The 19,714-nt window shown below is 39.4% G+C and overlaps 1 protein-coding gene across 5 annotated transcripts in view; it reads right to left on the reverse strand.

Annotated features, from left to right (window-relative positions):
• Positions 1 to 14,535: 14,535 nt before the first annotated feature.
• CLINT1 (clathrin interactor 1) overlaps positions 14,536 to 19,714 on the reverse strand; it is a 67,310-nt gene continuing 62,131 nt past the window's right edge. For 2 of the 5 annotated variants that reach the window (XM_064278915.1, XM_023551052.2), the window contains 4 exons: positions 19,043 to 19,335; positions 18,365 to 18,394; positions 17,269 to 17,473; positions 14,536 to 16,260 (listed from right to left, as the gene is read on the reverse strand). In XM_064278915.1, coding sequence (XP_064134985.1) covers positions 15,914 to 16,260; positions 17,269 to 17,473; positions 18,365 to 18,394; positions 19,043 to 19,335 — 875 coding nt within the window. In that variant the 3' untranslated portion in view covers positions 14,536 to 15,913. The remainder of the gene's footprint in view (positions 16,261 to 17,268; positions 17,474 to 18,364; positions 18,395 to 19,042; positions 19,336 to 19,714) is intronic. The other 3 variants (XM_010592203.3, XM_010592208.2, XM_003404629.4) reach the window with 3 other exon arrangements.

Raw genomic sequence — 19,714 nt, forward strand, 5'->3', positions numbered from 1 at the left:
ATATTTTTACTTCATTCTAAATAGCCACAGCTACTTACCAATGGGATGGCTGTCCCTGTTGGGCACAGAACAACTTCACAAACTTTGGAATCAGATTGGACACTGATACCCCATTTTCTATTCTACATTGATTTTCCAATGGTACTTACTTTTTAAAAAGATAATTTCTCTTATTATTTTAGTTGTTGAAAATATACACCAGAAAACATGCACCAGTTCAACAATTGCTACATGGACAATTCAGGGACATTGAATATATTCTTCCAGTTGTGCAACCATTTTCACTCCCCTTTTCCAAATAGTTCCTTTCCATTAATATAGACTCACTGCCTCCCAAACGTGCTATCTAACCTTTTTAGTTGCTGTTGTCAATTTGATTCTGTGTAGGTAGTTCTTTAAAAGAGCACAATGCTCAAAGTGGACATTTTTTACTAGTTAGGCTAAACTATTGGGTTTAAATAAGACTTCAGGGGATATTTTGGGTTTAAGGTTAAAAGATTATCTCAGGGCAATAGTTTTGGGGGTTAATCCAGCCTCCAGAAAGTATGGAGTCCATGAGAATTTGAGCTTCTGTTTTTCATTTTATCCTTTTTTGATCAGCGTTGTTCTATACAATCTCTGATCAAAACAATCAGTAATAGTAGCTGGGTACCAACCAGTTCTTCTGGTCTGACAGTAAAGGAGGTATTAGCCATGCATTACATATCCTCCTCCTCTTCCTGGCTCTCTTTCCTCTGTCGCTCCAGGCAGAGACCTATTGTTTTACCTTGGATAGCTGCTTACAAGCTTTTAAGACCCCAGACGCTACGCAACAAAACTAAGAGGTGGAATCCAAAGCACAAACACGTTATTAGGCCAGTTAACTGGGATGTTCCATGAAGCCATGACCATATACCTCCAAACTAAGAAACCAAATTCCGTGAGATGTTTGGTTGTATATAAACTGACTCAGAAGCTACTCTTTTTTTCTGTTGTTGTTGTAAATATGTATTATACAACTTTTGCCAATTCAGCTTTTTACAGTAGTGTAACTGTCCTGGATTGAATTGTGACCCCCCAAAATATTTGTGAACGTGGGTAGGTCATGATTCCCAGTATTCCATGATAGTCTACCATTTGTCATCTGATGTGATTTCTCTCTGTATTGTAAATCCTATCACGATGATGTTAATGAGATGGATTAACAGCAGTTACATTGATGAGATCTATAAGATTAGACAGTATCTTACCAATCTCTTTTGAGATATAAAAGAGATAAGTGAGCAGAGGACAGGGGGACCTCATACCACCAAGAACGCAGCACCGGGAGCCAGGGCGTTTCCTTTGGACCTGAGGTTCCTGCATTGAGATACTCCCATGCCAAGGGAAGACTGATGACAAGGATCTTCCTCCAGAGCTGACAGACAAAGAAAGCCTTCCCCTGGAGCCAGTGCCCTGAATTCGGACTTCTAGCCTACTGGACTGTGAGAGAATAAACTTCTCTTTGTTAAAGTCATCCACTTGTGGTATTTCTGTTACAGCAGCACTAGATGACCAAGACAACAACTTTTTGAAATCAATTTCATTAATCAGTGCGCAACCATTAACCTTAATGTGAATTTTCCATCTCATAAACAGAAACTGAGTACTCCACAAGCAATAACTTCCCTCTTTCCACCTCCCTCCTGCCACTGGTAGCCACTAATAAACTTTGGTCTCTATACATTTGCCTGTTCTTATCATTTTATATAAGTGTATTTGTCCTTTTGTGATTGGCTTATTCCACTCAGTATAATGTCTTCAATATCCATCCATAGGGAAAGAGGCCCTGGATAAGTAAAGCATTACTGAAAAAGAATAAAGTAGGAGGCCTCACTCTACCTCATTTTAGAAACTATTATACCTCCACAGTAGTCAAAATAGCCTGGCACTTGTACAACAACAGATATATAGATCAATGGAATAGAATTGAGAATCTAGACATAAATCCATCCACATATGAGCAGCTGATATTTGACAAAGGCCCAAAGTCAGTTAAATGGGGAAAAGACAGTCTTTTTAACAAATGGTGCTGGCGTAACTGGATATCCATCTGCAAAAAAATGAAACAAGACCCATACCTCACGCCATGGACGAAAACTAACTCAAAATAGATCAAAGACCTAAATATAAAATCTAAAACGATAAAGATCATGGAGGAAAAAATAGGGACAAAGCTAGGAGCCCTAATACATGGCATAAACAGTATACAAAACATTACTAACAATGCAGAGAAGAAACTAGACAACTGGGAGCTCCTAAAAATCTAACGCCTATGCTCAACCAAAGAATTTACCAAAAAAGTGTAAATATTACCTACAGGCTGAGAAAAAGTTTTTAGGTATGACATTTCCGATCAACATCTGATCTCTAAAAATCTACATGATACTGGAAAAACTCAACTACAAAAGACAAATAACCCAATTAAAAAATGGGCAAAGGATATGAACAGACACTTCACTAAAGAAGACATTCAGGTAGCTAACAGATACATGAGGAAATGCTCAGGATCATTAGCCATTAGAGAAATCCAAATCAAAACTACAATGAGATTTCATCTCACTCCAACAATGCTGGCATTAATCCAAAACACACAAAATAATAAATTTTGGAGAGGTTGTGGAGAGACTGGAACTCTTATACACCGCTGGTGGGAATGTAAAATGGTACAACCACTTTGAAAATCGATTTGGCACTTCCTTAAAAAACTAGAAATAGAATTACCATACAATCTAGCAATACCACTCCTTGGAATACATCCTAGAGAAACAAGAGCCTTTACACGAACAGATATATGCACACCCATGTTCATTGCAGCACTGTTTACAATAGCAAAAAGATGGAAGCAACCAAGGTACCCATCAACGGATGAATGGATAAATAAATTATGGTATATTCACACAAAGGAATACTACACATCAACAAAGAACAACGATGAATCCATGGAACATCTCATAACATGGAGGAATCTGGAAGGCATTATGCTGAGTGAAATTAGTCAGTTGCAAAAGGACAAATATTGTATGAGACCACTATTATAAGAACTCGAGCAATAGTTTAAACACAGAAGAAAATATTCTTTGATGGCTATGAGGGTGGGGAGGGAGGAAGGGAGAGGGGTATTCACTAATTACATAGTAGACAAGAACTATTTTAGGTGAAGGCAAGGACAACACACGTACAGGGGAGGTCAGCACAACCAAGACCAAAAGCAAAGCAGTTTCCTGAATATAACCAAACGCTTTGAAGGGCAGAGTAGCAGGGGTGGAGGTCTGGAGACCATGGTTTCAGGGGACATCTAGGTCAATTGGCATAACAAAATCTATTAAGAAAACATTCTGCGTCCCACTTTGGTGAGTGGTGTCTGGGATATTAATGCTAGCAAGCGGCCATCCAAGATGCATCAATTGGTCTCAACCCACCTGGAGCAAAGGGGAATGAAGAACACCAAAGACACAAGGTAATTATGAGCCCAAGAGCAGAAAGGGCCACATAAACCAGAGACTACATCAGCCTGAGACCAGAAGAACTAGATGGTGCCTGGCTATAACCAAAGACTGCCCTGACAGGGAACATAACAGAGAACCCCTGAGGTAGCAGGAGAGCAGTGGGATGCAGACCCCAAATTCTCATAAAAAGACCAGACTTAATGGTCTGACTGAGACTAGAAGGGCCCCTGTGGTCATCGTCTCCAGACCTTCTGTTAGCCCAAGAGGGGAACCATTTGCAAAGCCAACGCTTCAGACAGGGATTGGACTGGACTATGGGATAGAAAATGATATTGGTGAAGAGTGAGTTTTTTGGATCAAGTAGACACATGAGACTATGTGGGCAGCTCCTGTCTGGCAGGGAGATGAGAGGGCAGAGGGGGCCAGAAGCTGGCAGAATGGACACGAAAATAGAGAGTGGAGGGAAGGAGTGTGCTGTCTCATTAGGGGGAGAGCAATTAGGAGTATATAACAAGGTGTATATAAATTTTTGTATGAGAGACTGACTGGATTTGCAAACTTTCACTTAAAGCACAATAAAAGTTAAAAAAAAAAAAAAGATCCATCCATGTAGTAGCATGTATCAGACAGGACTTTCTGTGTGAATGTATTTATGTACAACATCTTGTTCATTCATTAGTTGATGGGCATTTAGTTTTTTTCCACCTTTTGGCTATATTGAATAGTGCTGCAATGCACATTGGTATACATATGTTTGTGTCACTGCTTTCAAGCCCCTTGGGTATATTCCTAGCAGTGAAATTGCTGGGTCATATGATAGTTCTATTTTTAGTGTTTTGAAAAACTGCCACAATGTATTATACAATGGCTGTAAAATTTTGCATTCCTATTAGCAATGGGTAAGGGTTCCAATTTCCCTACGTTCTCATCAACATTTGTTATTTTCCATTTTGTTAAATCTTAGCCATCCTAGTGGGAGAAATAGTATCTCATTTTTTTTTAATTGTGTTTAGATGAAGGTTTACAGAGCAAGTTAGATTCTTAATAAACAATTAATACACATATTGTTTTGTGACATTGGTTGGCAACACCAGCACATGTCAACACTCTCCCTTCTTGACCTTGGGTTCCCCATTACCAGCTTTCCTGTCTCCTCTTGCCTTTTCGTCCTTGCCACTGGGTTGGTGTGCCCATTTAGTCTCGTTTTGTTTTGTCAGCCTATCTAATCTTTGGCTGAAGGGTGAACCTCAGGAGTGGCTTTAGTACTGAGTTAAAAGCGTGTCTGGGGGTCATCCTCTCAAGGTTTCTCCAGTCTCTGTCAGGCCAGGAAGTCTGGTCTTTTTTTGTGAGTTAGAATTTTGTTCTACATTTATCCCCAGCTCTGTCCGAGAACCTCTAATTCGATCCCTGTCAGAGCAGTCAGTGGTGGTAGCCGGGCACCATCTAGTTGTGCTAGACTCAGTCTGGTGCAGGCTGTGGTAGTTGTGGTCCATTAGTCCTTTGGACTAATCTTCCCCTTGAGTCTTTGGTTTTCTTCATTTTCCCTTGCTACAGGCGGGGTGTGATCCTACTAATTTCTTCATGGAGTGAGTCCCTGGGTGCTGGAAATGGTTAACAGGCTCGGCTGCTAACTGAAAGATTAGTGGTTTGAGTCCACCCAGAGGCGCCTTGCAAGAAAGTCCTGGAGATCTACTTCTGAAAAATCAACCACTGAAAACCCTATGGAGCTCTACTCTGACATACATGAGAATTGACTCAATGGCATTTGGGTTTTGTTTTTAATTTTAAAATTTTTCTTAATGTCATCCATTCATATCACAAGTTCTGTTAACCTTAGTCAGAGAAAAATGCCATGGTCCCAGATTATAATCCCAACCTAAACCAACCCTATTGCCCACCTCAAATGTTTTTGGAATGTGATGAAGTTAAAAAAAAAAAGAATTAAAGCATCAAGGAAGTTGTCTTGCAAATATGTCACATGGCTGGATAACTGCATTGTTCTTTACAGCCTGAGTGTAACCTGTGCATTTGTGTATTTGCAAGTAGCTAAGCTGAACAGGTGTACAAAATACCTCACAATTTTATATGAAATTTTTTTTCGTAAGAAAGAACATTTAGCTTTTCATCATACTTGTATTGAAAATGACACAAGTTCTAGTGTCTAACACCAGAATTTCTTCAAATAAATGTCTCCCCACCCACCTAGGCTTAATGGAATATTATTGCATACCCAAATATATGATTTCTTACTAGATTGTTGTGTGAAATATTAGCATTTTTCCATAAACAATACAACATGTCCTTCCCTACAAAACCACTACCTTCTGTCACTGAACCAATCCATCATTTTAAGTTTTGGCATTCAGCTTTCCATCTGAAATATGAGCATATTAGGTGGGGTGGTGGTAGCGGTAGTCATTTTTATATAGTTTTGGAAGGAAATAGATCTTATATCCCCACAACATGGTAATAACCTCTGTGAAGGAATTCAGGGTGAGGTTTTCTTTTATTTAACAAAGGAGTCGTTCACACAACCAAGAGCTGACATGTTTTCAAGTATGTATTCCATGCTCTGGGCTCTTTCAAAGACCAATGTAATTCTCAGTTTGTCATAAAACACCATATTTGTAACAAATTGCTTTCCTTTTGGGGGAAGTGGGCCTTCATTTCCATTTTTTATTTACTCCCATTTATTTTCCAGTCACAAAGTGAGAGAAAATTATCAAAATAAAAACAATAAAGTTTAAGGTCTCATTGAGCTCTCCCCTTGAAAAGACTAAGGAGGAAAAAGTGGAATCTCTTCAAGGGGCCTGTGTCAAGGTAAGGAGAAAAGAAATCCAAAATGAGCCAAATGAGATACAGAAGATAGTTGGGAGAACGCCTTAATTTCCTTGTCTTCCTCCTTGCCCTTAATATTCCCCACAAACATTGTTGCCAGTCCTTGATTGAGGACAGAGTGGTGGGTACATGTTGGATTGTGAGAGTGTAGACTCTTTCAGATAGGTCCAATCTCCCCCGACCTCAGGTATAATCTCAGATGAGACTTCTATGACTATGTCCCTCAAGGCGCCTCAACCAACAAGCTGTGGGGGGAAGAAAAACAATTCTGACTCATAGCTACCCTATAGCACAGAGTAGAACTGCTCCAAAGGGTTTCCAAGGAGTGGCTGGGGGACTTGAACTGCTGACACTTTGGTTAGCAGCCAAACACTTAACCCCTGAGCCACCAGGGCTCCATAAGCTGGGGAAGTGTGTTCTAGTCACACTACTGTTAAGTGAGTGCACCGCTTACTTGAGAGGCCCATTGAGAATGGTCTGGGACCTGAATTCTGGGCTGCACAGGGAGCCAGGGGTGCCCTCTGAAAAAAAAATCATGTTCCCAAGTTACCCATAGATACACAGAGGTTTCATTCTAGGAATTTTCCAAGTCACTGGGAGTCCATCTTGCATCAATTTCATTGTGATATTCCCAACTTTTCCCACCTGTGGATGAGTCCTTTATTTTTAAAGAGCCTTGGCAAACACGCAGCTTAGTGGAACAAAATGGGAGACATTTTTGAAACACAGATGTTGTAAGCCTCACATCAGACATGCAGGAGAACGAAGCTGTACATCAGAATCGTGGCCACCAGTTTGGGAAGAGTGTTAGCAGAAGTGAACAGATACAAAGACACGAGTCGCTAACAGTTGATCGTTAACCTCCCAAACTCGATTCAATGTGACAGTGACACTTCACAGCACATTGCATCCAATCTCATTTGAAGCTGACAGAGATTGTTTCTGCTTTACATCTATTGGTTTATTAATGGTCTACAGCCTCTTAAGCAGATGCATATTCATTAGGTAGCCAGCTGTTAGGAGGTTCCCAGATGTCGAATGTAACTCTGTCTTGGAACATATTTTTTTTTTTCCTTATCATGAACAAAGTAATTGAGGCCTTATTAAAGAACCAGTTAATTACTAAAATGATACCTTATGGCATCCTTTTTATCATTCAAGCCTGAGAACTCTTGGGACATCTAAAAAATTTGGTGATGAGACAGTATTTAAGAGCCAATTCTTATGTATTTACATATACAGACTGATCCTGGATGTGTAGTTACACACTTCCATGTTGGAAGAATTAAAAGTATGTGAAAAGTTCTTAACAGGCGATAAATTTTTCAGCTGCAATATCCTTTTCTTGGTGCATCCAGGAATTGGGTCCAAAGAACAACACTGATAAAGTTAGTAAATTAATTAAAATTAAAGGTATAGTACTTTAACAGTATCTCTTTTATCTCATCTTATCACTTCCCTGTAAAAGATGGCTGGAAAAATGGTTCTTTGTGTAACATGCCTCAAACCTCATTCTGTATTTTCCATTAATGATGGTTTTTCTTCCCCCCCGTCAAAAGTAAGGAGGTTCAACTATTGGCAATGAAAGTAGGGCTTCAAAATGCCAGCTATTTCTCAAGGTCCTGTTAAAATCCTATTCTGAAGATGTCAATTCAAATATTCTCTTAAGAACACCTAAAGTCTAGAAATTCCATTTCTACATTTATTTGGTGGCCTGACATCTCAATCTCAAATGCAAGAATCACAGCAGCAAATAAAAAGTTGCCAAGAGCACACAGCCTTCAGAAAACATTGCAGGTTTCTGAAACTGGATTCCTTAACCAAGTGATCCAAAGCCATCCATCATTAGCCCGAGGATGACTCTTAATGTACCTTTTGATTCTTTGAGGAGTCTGCTCCCAAGCTGCTGGGTTTTTCTGCTTTGGAGATTTGGCAAATGTCTTATGCTGTTATATCACCATTTCTACAAAATAAACGAAAGGTTTACCCTTCAGAAGAGGTAAGTTTTTATTTGCTCTGTGGCTCATCTCCTGCTGGTGACCTTTAGAAAATGCAAATAGATTAGATTAAACGTTTCAGGGCTTACTTAAAACACATAGCGGTTAACAACCACTTCCTAGCTGTCTGCTGTGTGCACAGCGTCATGTGCTATCTGGGGACAATGAAGTCAGAGATCAGGGATATGTAAGAAAAAGGTGACAATTTCTCTCTATGGCACGTACCATCTTTAAGGTAAAAGGTCTGAAAGGTTAGAGCAGGCATGAGGGATAGTGGAATGAAACTGGATTTGGTTTCCAAAGACCTGTCCTAGGGGAACTGGCTTTGCAGACTCCCTTGCTCTCTCTCAGCCTCATCTTCCTCATCGGTAACAAGCCATTAATAATTGCCTTACTTCCTTAGATTAGAGCTATTGTGAGGATCAGGGAGGAAAACAAGTATGAATTCATTCTGTAAACAGTAATAGGCAAATGCATGTTACTATTTGAAAATCTCAACTTGCATTTATAAATGGCCCCTTAAAAAAAAGAAACTAAATCCATTGTCATCAAGTTGATTACGACTCACGGTGACTGTATAGGACAGAGTAGAAATGGCCCCTTAGATTAAAAAAAAAAAAAAATCCCTATCTTTCAGATATAATTAACTATTAATGTATTTCGAGTTCAACAGGAATTATCAAACTATTGCCACACTGTTTTTCTCTTAAGTTTCTTAAAGTCCAAGTAAAGCAAGCCCTATGACAACCGTGGCAATGAAAGCAGATGAGGCCTTCAGAATATGCCATCCCTGGTACTGGTAGTTCTCTCTGTAGAACTTTTGAGGAGTGAAGTAATTACTTATCAAAAATACAAAAAAAAAAACACCCCCAAACCAAACCTGTTGCCATTGATTCCAACTCGTGGCGACACCATGTGTTACAGAGCAGAACTGCTCCATAGGGCTTTCTTGGCTGTAATCTTTATGCGGATTCCTGGTGGTGCAGTGGTTAAGAGCTTGGCTGCTAATCAAAAGATTGGCTGTTGGAATCCACCAGCTACTCCTTGGAAATCCTATGGGGCAGTTCTACTCTGTCCTACAGGGTCACTATGAGTCTGAATCGACTCAGCGGCAATGGGTTTGGTTTGAATCTTCACAGAAGCAGGTCACCAGACATTTCTTTTAAAATGGTGCCAGTAGGTGGGTTTGGACTGCCAACCTTTAGGTTAGTGGTCTAGTGCAAACCATTTTCACAATACCCTAAACATCAGTTATTTCCATGTCCTTGACTATCTCTCCAATTCCACTTCTTTTCCATTGATCTCCAGCCACATCGATCAAACCTCCAACAATTTCGAAAACATCCTAAGTGTTCTCCACTTGGAGTCTCCACACGAGAAGTTTTCTATGGCTGAATGATTCGTACTCTCCCTTAGTGTGGCTGGCTCCTTCTCATCATTCTTTAGATCTCTGCTTAAAAGTTCCTTTCTCAGAAGACTTTCTGGGGTCACCATATCCAAATGAGAACTTATATTCTTTATTGCAGCACCTCGATTTATCTCCTTCCTAACACACACGCACAGCCTTCCACGTGGTGACCTCATGGGTTTAAGTTCCTGTTGCAATCACCGAAGCATGTAATACAAGGTAAAGCACATAATACAAGGTACTGCAGGCAGCGGACACATAGTTAATGTGAATAAACACACTGAAGAAACTCTGGGTAGTGACTCTGGTTTTGTGACACCTTACCGTATTGCAATCTCATTTCCCAGATGGGAAGATTTGGGCTTTCTCTTGAGAATTGCCACGACTATTTTGGTATTGTTTTAATTTTTGATGCTTGGTAAGTAAAAAAAAATTATGAATATTGGAATCCAGTCTACCTGTATTTTAACAATAGTTTAATAAACATAGATTATAAATTACCAGACACCAAGGAGCACATCTTCAATGTTTCATAACAAAAATTAATTTCGTGCCTACTATATATGCTCTAGTTCCCAAAACGAAGCTCTTCTGAAATGAGAAGTAATTCTGCCTGGGATTTCCGTCCTCTTTCCACGGTAAAAACTCTGCCAAATGTACTTACTGAAGACAGACCCTGATGATCAGTTACTGGAAATGAGCTGACTTTTCATTCCAGGGACTCTGCATAACTTTTTCAAAGCTACTTTTGGCTATTTCGCTTCTTACTCTCCGGTTCTGCTTTTATAGTTAGAAGGAGGGAACTGTTTCATAGGTTATGAGACTTAAACAAGTCAATGTACAGAAGATGCCCAGCACAGAGCTTGGTACTACCATTCCCAGGAAATGGATGGAAACTACCAAATTATTCTCCAATCCCGGGGATCGAATTTAAATTTATCTAGGATTTTATAAGGAGCACTATGGCTGTGATGGAGCTCCTGCGTGACATAAATCATTAAATGCTCTATCTACTACTGGCGGAAAGGTTGGCCATTGGAACCCACCCAGGGTGCCTTGGGAGAGAGACCTGGCGATGTGCTTCCCAAAAGTCACAGCCTTGAAAACCTTAGGGAGTGCCATTCTACTCTGTAACACATGGAGTTGCCCCAAGTTGGCATTGACTGTATGGCAACTAACAACATAAATATGATGCACTATTTCTACAGCCATATCCTTCTGTGAAATGTTCACCACAGAACTCAAAGTATACAAAATGGCCAGGCTCCACTGCAATCAAGTCAGAGGCCTTCAAGCTTGGCCCATTTTACTCTCTCCTCTCAAAGGTTTACAACTCCCCCAAGTACTCAAGACTCAGTCTATCAGTCAAGTAAATATGCACTGTGTATCAGACATAACCTGGAAAACTAAGCAAAAACTATGGCATCATCTACTTTTTTGATATTATCCAGAGAGCAGTTTCACGTGACAGGTGTTTTGTCTATGCCTGAAGTGAAAGGCAAAACAAAATTCTTTGTTCCTCAAGCAGATCACCTCATAACTCAAGGGAAGCAAATGGATCCATGAGACACTAGGAAATAATCTTATCTGATAATTCCCTACCACAGCAGTTTGCAAAGTGTGATCTGAGGATCACTGGGGAGCCCCAAGAGCCTTTGTGGGACTTGCAAGATTCTCCCCTTTCCAACGATGTGCCACCGAGGCCGCATATTGTTCCATATACTTCCATCAAAACAATGTATCACAGCAGGCTGAATCCAGAGGCAGATAAGAAAATCCAACTGTATTCTATTAAGCCAGGTACTAAAGAGATTTGCAAAAAATGTAAAAAAAACAAAAATTGCTATTTTGGAAAATAGATTTTTTAAATAAAATTATAATTAACACGTGATGGGTTTGTTGTAAACCCTGGTGGCGTACTGGTTACGGGCTACAGCTGCTTACCAAAAGGTCAGCGGTTCAAATCCACCAGGCACTTCTTGGAAATTCTATGGGGCAGTTCTACTCTGCCCTATCGGGTTGCTATGAATTCGAATTGACTTGATGGCAATGGTTTTTTCTTGCGAGGCGGCGGCGGGGGGGGGGGTTGTTATTTCAAAATTATTATCCTTGAAGTTCCTCAGTTTTTATCTCTAACAGTAAATATCCATAGATATAATGCACATAAACAAAAGCCTTTTGAGGTCCTCACTAATTTTTAAAGATGTAAAGGGGTCCTGAGGACAACCTGCTCCATATGCCAACTCTGGACATGCTTATCTCATTACAAAATAGAAAAAAAGTATAGGCTTTTCATAGTCCATGACTTATTTTATAGGGTAACAAATGAAATCCATTTTGCCCATCCGAACTTTCAAATCCCTCCCAAATCCCTGGAAGCTGAGCATCTGACCTGGCCACCTGCTGATTCCCTCTCCCTGGGCTGGGGTAAGCAAGCCCAGTCTAAAGGGGTGCCAGAAGCTACTCATTTTGTCTGTGAGAGAACAATTAGCTAAGCTGCCACTACTAAAGAAGGAAGACACACAAAATTAGGATCACAGTGAGTTAATAGTAAGGGGAAAAAAAAATCCCCTTTCATGATTATTTTTTTCAAACTTTATATTTGATTGTTTATCTGGGTATTAGACAAGTAGCAAGATCTTAGTCAACCAAAATTCCAAGAAGTCAGTCAACAGGAAAGGTAAGCTTTCTGCTGCTTCAAAAAGCTGTGAATTAATGAGGGTTGTTTGTGTGCCAAGCCCTGTAGAGAGAGCTCGCTTTAACAGTTGTCTCCGTCACATCCGCATTTATGTAGTTAAGTAGAAGTGAGTCAATACATTCACAAAACTCGCTCATTTACCACTTTTTATTTTTAAAGGCAGAGTTAAATTCAGGCGGATAGTAAAATCCTCAATTAGAAACCGATTTACAACCTTGTCTCACACAAGCACAAATGTGCCAGTGCTGGTGGCTCTCATCATTTAATTATTCCAACGATACTGCAAGACTTTATTATGTTCATTTTAGAAAAAATGTCTGAGAGCCTAGCGAGGTCGGATAAATTGATCAAGTTCACCCAGATAGTGAGTGAATGGTGGAAATGGAATCAGATCTGCCTGTTTCCCAGCCCATGCTCTTTCCACAATGTAATGCTGTTTCCTAGGACAGTTGAATCACAAAGTTGGTTTATTTTAGAACTCATTAACATATAGTATGCTCTGTGTTTACTACAAACTTATTTCCTATTATCTAGCTAGAAAACCACATCGTAACTGATATTCATAATAAGACAATGTAAAGTCCGGAATCAAAGGATTTAGGTTTAACTTACCTGCCAAGGAAGGATAGTGTTTCATAAATATTTAAGATATAAAGTACTAACCCTTCCTTCCAAATACAAGTCAACTTATTAATGACTATCCTAAAAAAAAAAAAAAACCCCGAAAACCCAGTGCCGTCGATTTCAACTCATAGCGATCCTATAGGACAGGATAAAAAAAAAAAGGTAGAACTGCCCAAAGAGTTTCCAAGGAGCACCTGGCAGATTCGAACTGGCGACCCTTTGGTTAGCAGCCATAGGGTCGCCAGTTCGAATCCGCGACCCTATGGCTGCTAACCACTACACCACCACGGTTTCCAAAAAGCCATTGCCGGCAAGTCAATTCTGACTCATAAACCAACAGCATTACGGGTATCATTCAGGATTTTGAACTAAACAGGAAATATCCAACCAAAGTACCACAGAGTAACACCGTGTGCATTCATGGTTGAAGATGCTAGAGAAAGCAATCCAGAGGGGAATCAATGAGTCTGGGGTGGCTGTGTAGACTCTCTCACCATACGTAAACTGCTAGTACAGTCACTATTTCCCTTCCAAAATATCAGGCCAATGTGAGAAACAGATAACAAGCAGAGGAGCTCTGGGTGAAAAAGCAAAGGTTATAGGATGGGCTGAAGAGAGCCCAATCAATTACCAAAGAAACAGGAACGCTTTCTTGCCAACTCCAAATGTTTTCAGGATATTTGTGCCTTTCTTCTAAGAATCACTAACCCTTTCAGTGACAGGTCATTAAACTGGACGAACCCTTGGTGTGGCAATTCTTGTTTTTCTCTTTTACGGGCTCAGAAACAAACAATATCAATAAGAGAGCAAACTGTATGTTGAGGTTCAATAAAAACTGAGATGGGTCTCCTCTTGATTCCTCAGAGACACTAGCTAGGGAAGGCATGATACGGAAAACATTTTAGAACTGTATTTAAAAAAATTTTTTTTAAGCACAAAGGTACAGGAAAAAAAAAAAAATTTCACCTCCTCTAACAACCATACAGATTAGAAAAGGTGAGGATATACTTCTCAATTTAAAGAAAAAAACAAAAAAAAAATTCATTTAAAATTATGGGTTTTAAATACCAGGGAAGATATTGTATGCTGCCACCAGAGCTTGGCTTGATTGCTCTGAAGTAACAACACTTGAAAGCTCCTATTCTTTGAAACTAATTTAAACACATTGAATTGTTGAAAGATTAAAAACCGCAGTCAGCTAATTACACACTCTCTCATCACTTATTCAGCAAATGAATCACTTTTCATTACCACTTAGCTGAAGTACATGAATTTCTGCCTAATTAGAAATGTTGTAGATGGAACATTAGCAAGAATGGAGCAGGTCAAGATATCTTTGCTGCTTCATTTTTAATTCCTAACAGTAGAGTCGGACAGGAAAGAATAGAGGAGCCATTAAATTATTTTAAATTATTTATAAAAATTACTTTGCCCAAATTATAATTATTTTTTCCCCAAACGGTCTCAAATGTCTAACAGAATGAACAAAAAAGCAGTTCAACATCGATTTTAATGAACATTTTAATGTTATGAATAACAGAACATTATGAATACATGGAAACAAAGTTTTATCAATAAAAAAAATTTTCAACATAAAGCGGGGAGGTAATAATCCCATACCTATATTATAGTGTTTATTTTAAAAAATATCCCCAGCTTAAAGGTGAAACAGTTAATTTTGCATTCCAAACTCTAGAATCATGATTTTCATATGAGCATAATGCAGGGTTACAGCAGAAAAAAAAAATAATAATTTTATTTTTAATTAAATCAATAAAATCTTTGACTGCTACAGGTCTCCTTTAGTAACTCCTCTCTATCGGAAGCATAGCTTGCTAACACGCCATACTATACACACTCAAAACCAAAACACAATGAATACTGTATAAAATTTAAAAACCAATATTGTTGAGCTCTAACATTTATATTTAACTTAAGTTTTTAATGGATTTTGATCCTTTCAATTTTTTCCAAAAAGACCCCCAAAAATATAAATAAATAATTTTCTTTTGTGACTTGCCAACTGTTAAGAGGTGGCTACAGGGATGAACACAGAAGGAAGCCTTGCCAAGTTAACTACTACAAACTGTAAATAATGACTGCTAAACACAAACAAAAACACTGGAGGTTTTTTTTGTTTTTTAAAGGAAACCATACAGCAGTCCTGAAGAGAGTATTTTCCCTAGTTCTGCAGAGAAGAATCATAGCAGAAGATGCGGGGAAAGCCCCATAGCTATCACCAATTGCTCAAGGAGGCTGTGTTAGAGTAAAAATTTGGGGAGTGTAACAGCAGTGTTGCTGGAACATTAGCAAAAGTATATACATTCCAGTTACTTCTGATTTAGCCATAATCACATATGTACGCTTTTTCTTTTTGGACAAAAATATATATATTTTATAAAAAACTGATCATCCAACTTTAATGATTTCATATATGGACTCAAGAGTGGTAGTAAAAGGAACAGACCCAATTACGACAAGGGGATTCAGGGACAGAAAAATCAAGCTCCTCGGGAAAAGTAAAGTACAAAATTAGAGATTCAAACACATTTTTTCAGTCCTATTCCAATCTTCCCACAAATTATGTTGTTAAAACAGGCTCTTCAATTTGTAAAGGCTTCCCATGGTCTCATTACACCACTTGTAGTCTTTCCTCACTGGGAAACAATGATTCTGCCCGCTTCAGCTGAAGTGCCCTGGACTGTCCATCTGAAAGACTAGATAGATGCTTCACTTTTATAAAACGGCTTTTTTGGTTCTTTATGTAGGCTTACTTTAATTAATTGATAAAAGAAAGGGGAGTTGATTAGCATTTTTCATCCAAACATCACCTATCTGCACAGCTAAAAATTCTTCATTCAATCTGCTGCTTTACAATCTCTTATTTGTTAAAGTTGGTGAAGTTTGCAAAGGCATCTTGCTTGGGCTGCACAGTTCCGGAAGTCATGGCTACGTTGGGCACGCCCATTCCCATTGTGCCTGACAGGCCCAGCCCAGGCGATGACATCCCTACGTTCATGTTCATGCCCATCAGGCTCTGGTTCATCATCGGAGGATTTCCAAGAGGGGCCATTCCCATGCTGCCAGTCATCATGTTGGGCATGCTCACAGGCATGGGTCCCCCCATCAAAGGGTTAGCTTGGGGCCGGACAGGAAGCATGTTCGATTGAGAACTGAGGTTCACAGCTCCAAAACTTTGGGTCATCACATTCATAGGCTGTTGCATATCTACCAGAAGAGAAGAGACAACAGAGCCTTACCATACTACAGAAAAAAGTAACATAACCTTCCTGACCATCAATAGCTTCTGGCCCCAATAAAATGCCTTTATAGTGATTTTGTAAGAGAAATCAATTAATTTCCACTGATTACTTTTGAGAAATATTCAGTGGCGGTTGGCCCTGGAGGAAACCCTGGTGGAGTAGTGGTTAAGAGCTACAGCTGCTAACCAAAAGGTCAGCAATTTGAATCCACCAGGCACTCCTGCGAAACTCTATGGCGCAGTTCTACTCTGTCCTACAGGGTTGCTATGAGTCGGAATCAACTCAACAGCAATGGGTTTGTTTTTTTTTTTGGGGGGGGGGTGCTGGGGGAAGATGTAGACACGATAAGAAAAAAAAAATTAGAATCAGAAGTACAAAGATTTATACAAAATCATGGAGTTATTTATAACAGCAAAAATCTGCAAACAATTTAAACAACCAACAACAGAGGGATTATATACTGATCTGATGGAATACTATGAAGACCTAAAACTCATTTTTTTCCCCTAAGAATATTCAATACAGGAAAAATGCTCAGAATATTGAATGAGACCTGCAAGAAACAAAATAATATAGACAGAATGATCCCAAGTATTAAAAATATGCTAAGAAGAAATGGGAAAAAGTATGTATTAATGGTGATTATCCTGGATTGTGGAATTGAGATCATTTCTGTTTGTCATATTTACCTATATTTAAAAGAAATTCTACAACAAACAGCTATTTTACATTAGTAATCGGGTTCCCAAACTCACAATACAATAAATGCTATTACGCCAAGAGCAGACAACAGTCATTTAATCTCCCAGAAGACATACCAACAGAGTATTATGTGAAAAGATCTTAAGTGACCACAGTTGACCTCACTACAGTTTATGTTAAGCATTTTTTTCTTCATGACTGGAATCAGTCCTGGTGTCAGGGCAAAGGATTACAAGTACACACAGAAATGAGATGTCACGTGATAACTTACTCTGTTGTTGAATCATTGTATTGAGCGATGGCTGCTGGGGTTTGGAAGGCTGCATACCAGGTAGTAAGTTGTCTAGGCTGATGTTTACACTGGGGTCAGACCAAGTAGAGGGCATGGTTTTGCTGACTGATTTCTGGACCATATCTGTATTCTGATTATAGAGAGGATTAGGCTTCTGCAGCACTGTGCTAACATTTTGCAAAGGCTGGAAAATAGAAAAATGCTCTAAAAATTAAGCCTCTGTTCATATTATTGGTCAATGAACATTATCAAAAGGCAATTTAATAGGAATTCCAAATATATAATAGACTTTGCAATGAACTTCTGAACCCCAAAAGAACCACAAATGTTCCATGTTAATGTCACCAATACTCCGAATAACTAGCTTCCCGATGAGGTTCCTATTAAGTCCAAACCACGCTGGCAGGGGGAGGGACCCCAACATACCTATACTACCAATTATCCTCCCATCACCCATGTCAAGAAGCCACCACCCCTGGCAAATGTTATCCTTTGTTAGTAAATGTAACATGCTTTGTACCTCTGTATAATTTGGGTCATAATCATAACCCAAACTTTGCAAAGGTACAAAGAATGCCCAGGGCAACTACCAACTTCAGGTTAGTACAGCTTTAAGGAAAAAAACAAGCGGGAATTTATTCTTACAAACGGAATTCAGGATTTCTCATGTTCTAAAAAAGGCAAAACCATCAAATGACAAATTATATCTTACACATCCTGATTGACATTACCCTGGCCTATGTACACATCTACTGCCTAAAGGGAGCAAAGCTAGCAGACCTTGATGTATACAGACCAATTCAGTCAGAAGAAGAAATTCAGGAGAAAGAAGCAGAAGGGCCTGGGGATAACTGAAAAGGAAAGAAAAAGGGAAAATAGGAAGAATTGAAAATGTACCAATGCAAAGAATTACAACACAGTTGCATTTAGGACTGCAAAGAAAGTGGACTGTCTTGCTTAGGTCACATGAAAGAAACTCAAAGAATAAACTGTCTTGTTCATAGCGCAAAGTTCAATTTAATGTTATTGGTGTGGGGAACATGTCTTTTTTCTTAATGTTGGTCTAAATAGTCACCTTTCTGCTTCTTTCTTCTCTTCCTCCATCCTAACACCCAAAAGAGAAGAATCTATGCATTAAAATTAGTAATTAGCATCATACTCAATAGCTTGAGTCAAAAAGTAGCAAATTCCTGATACAATTCAGACATATATATTCCAATACTGCACTTGTCTGAATCTAAGCTACTATCAGCCTATGTAGATTTAACTATAAAAAACTGAATTAAAAACCTTCCATTTTAGTTGTTTTCCTTTACGAAAAAGGCAGAGCTGCAAGAGTAGCCTACGTAACATTTACATAATGTACAGCAGGCCCATAATACGGAAGAACATTCGCCACTGTAGAGAGTGATTTTCTACACTAACGATGATTGTCTACAACAAGCAAGTGAGGCTTCTTTAAGGACATGACCAGAGATTTTACTGAGTGAATGCTTGCCACAGGTGAAGCAGTGCCACCTCTGTGCAAGACACCACGCTTAGGTTTGCAGGGACTAGGATGGGTTGAGAAGGCCTTGCCCTCTAGTACCCAAATGACTGTACTAGGGGAAAGAATAAGGTAAACGGAATGTGAAAAATTGCTATCTATAGAAACAGCTTGCTTATTTTTCTGTTTAACGCAAACCTACCATTAGGTTAGTTAGAGTATCTCAAAGATCGTGAATCACAATTCCACGGGAGGTGGGCAGCTTACCTGTGATCTTGACATGGGCAAACCAAGCCCTACAGCATTAGTGCTCATCATAGAGAAATTCATACTCTGGGAAGATGTCATGGTTGCCTGGGATGAGCCCATAAGATCAAACAGGTCTGAAGAATTTGAGGCAGCGGGAGGTGGGCCTAAAGCTGGCTGTGAGCCACTGAAGAGTTCTACAGCTGGCTGGGAGGCACTGCCGAAGAGCTCGCCACTGGAAGCCACGGGGCCTGACGGGGCTTGGTTGAAGGCACTCCAGTCACCAAAGTCTCCATTCCCACTTGTTGCTGTTCCTGAGGAGGAAAAAGTCAAAAGGTAAGAGACTTTCTGAAGTGCACAGAATAAATATAACAATCTATGAGCTGAAACAAATTAGAGTTGATCTGTGTTCATCCAGATTAACATCTGCAGGTACCATCTCCATCTGGACATTATTCTTTCTCATGAATATTCCACGACTGTTCACAAGGTGGCAAAGAAAAAAAAACTCCCACACATAAAGTAAAATCCATCTCTTGGCAGGTCTGTAGGTGACACTCAGAAGTTATAGTCAAAACTTCCCTTTAACCAAATTTCCATATAAAATATGGTTACAGCTAAACAATTACGGTCCAGCCTACGACTCAGAAAAGCATGAAGGAAACGGCAGGATGGTTAAATTTTTGCTGGGAG

Source organism: Loxodonta africana, chromosome 2, assembly GCF_030014295.1.
Source record: "Loxodonta africana isolate mLoxAfr1 chromosome 2, mLoxAfr1.hap2, whole genome shotgun sequence".
Taxonomy (NCBI): Eukaryota; Metazoa; Chordata; class Mammalia; order Proboscidea; family Elephantidae; genus Loxodonta; species Loxodonta africana.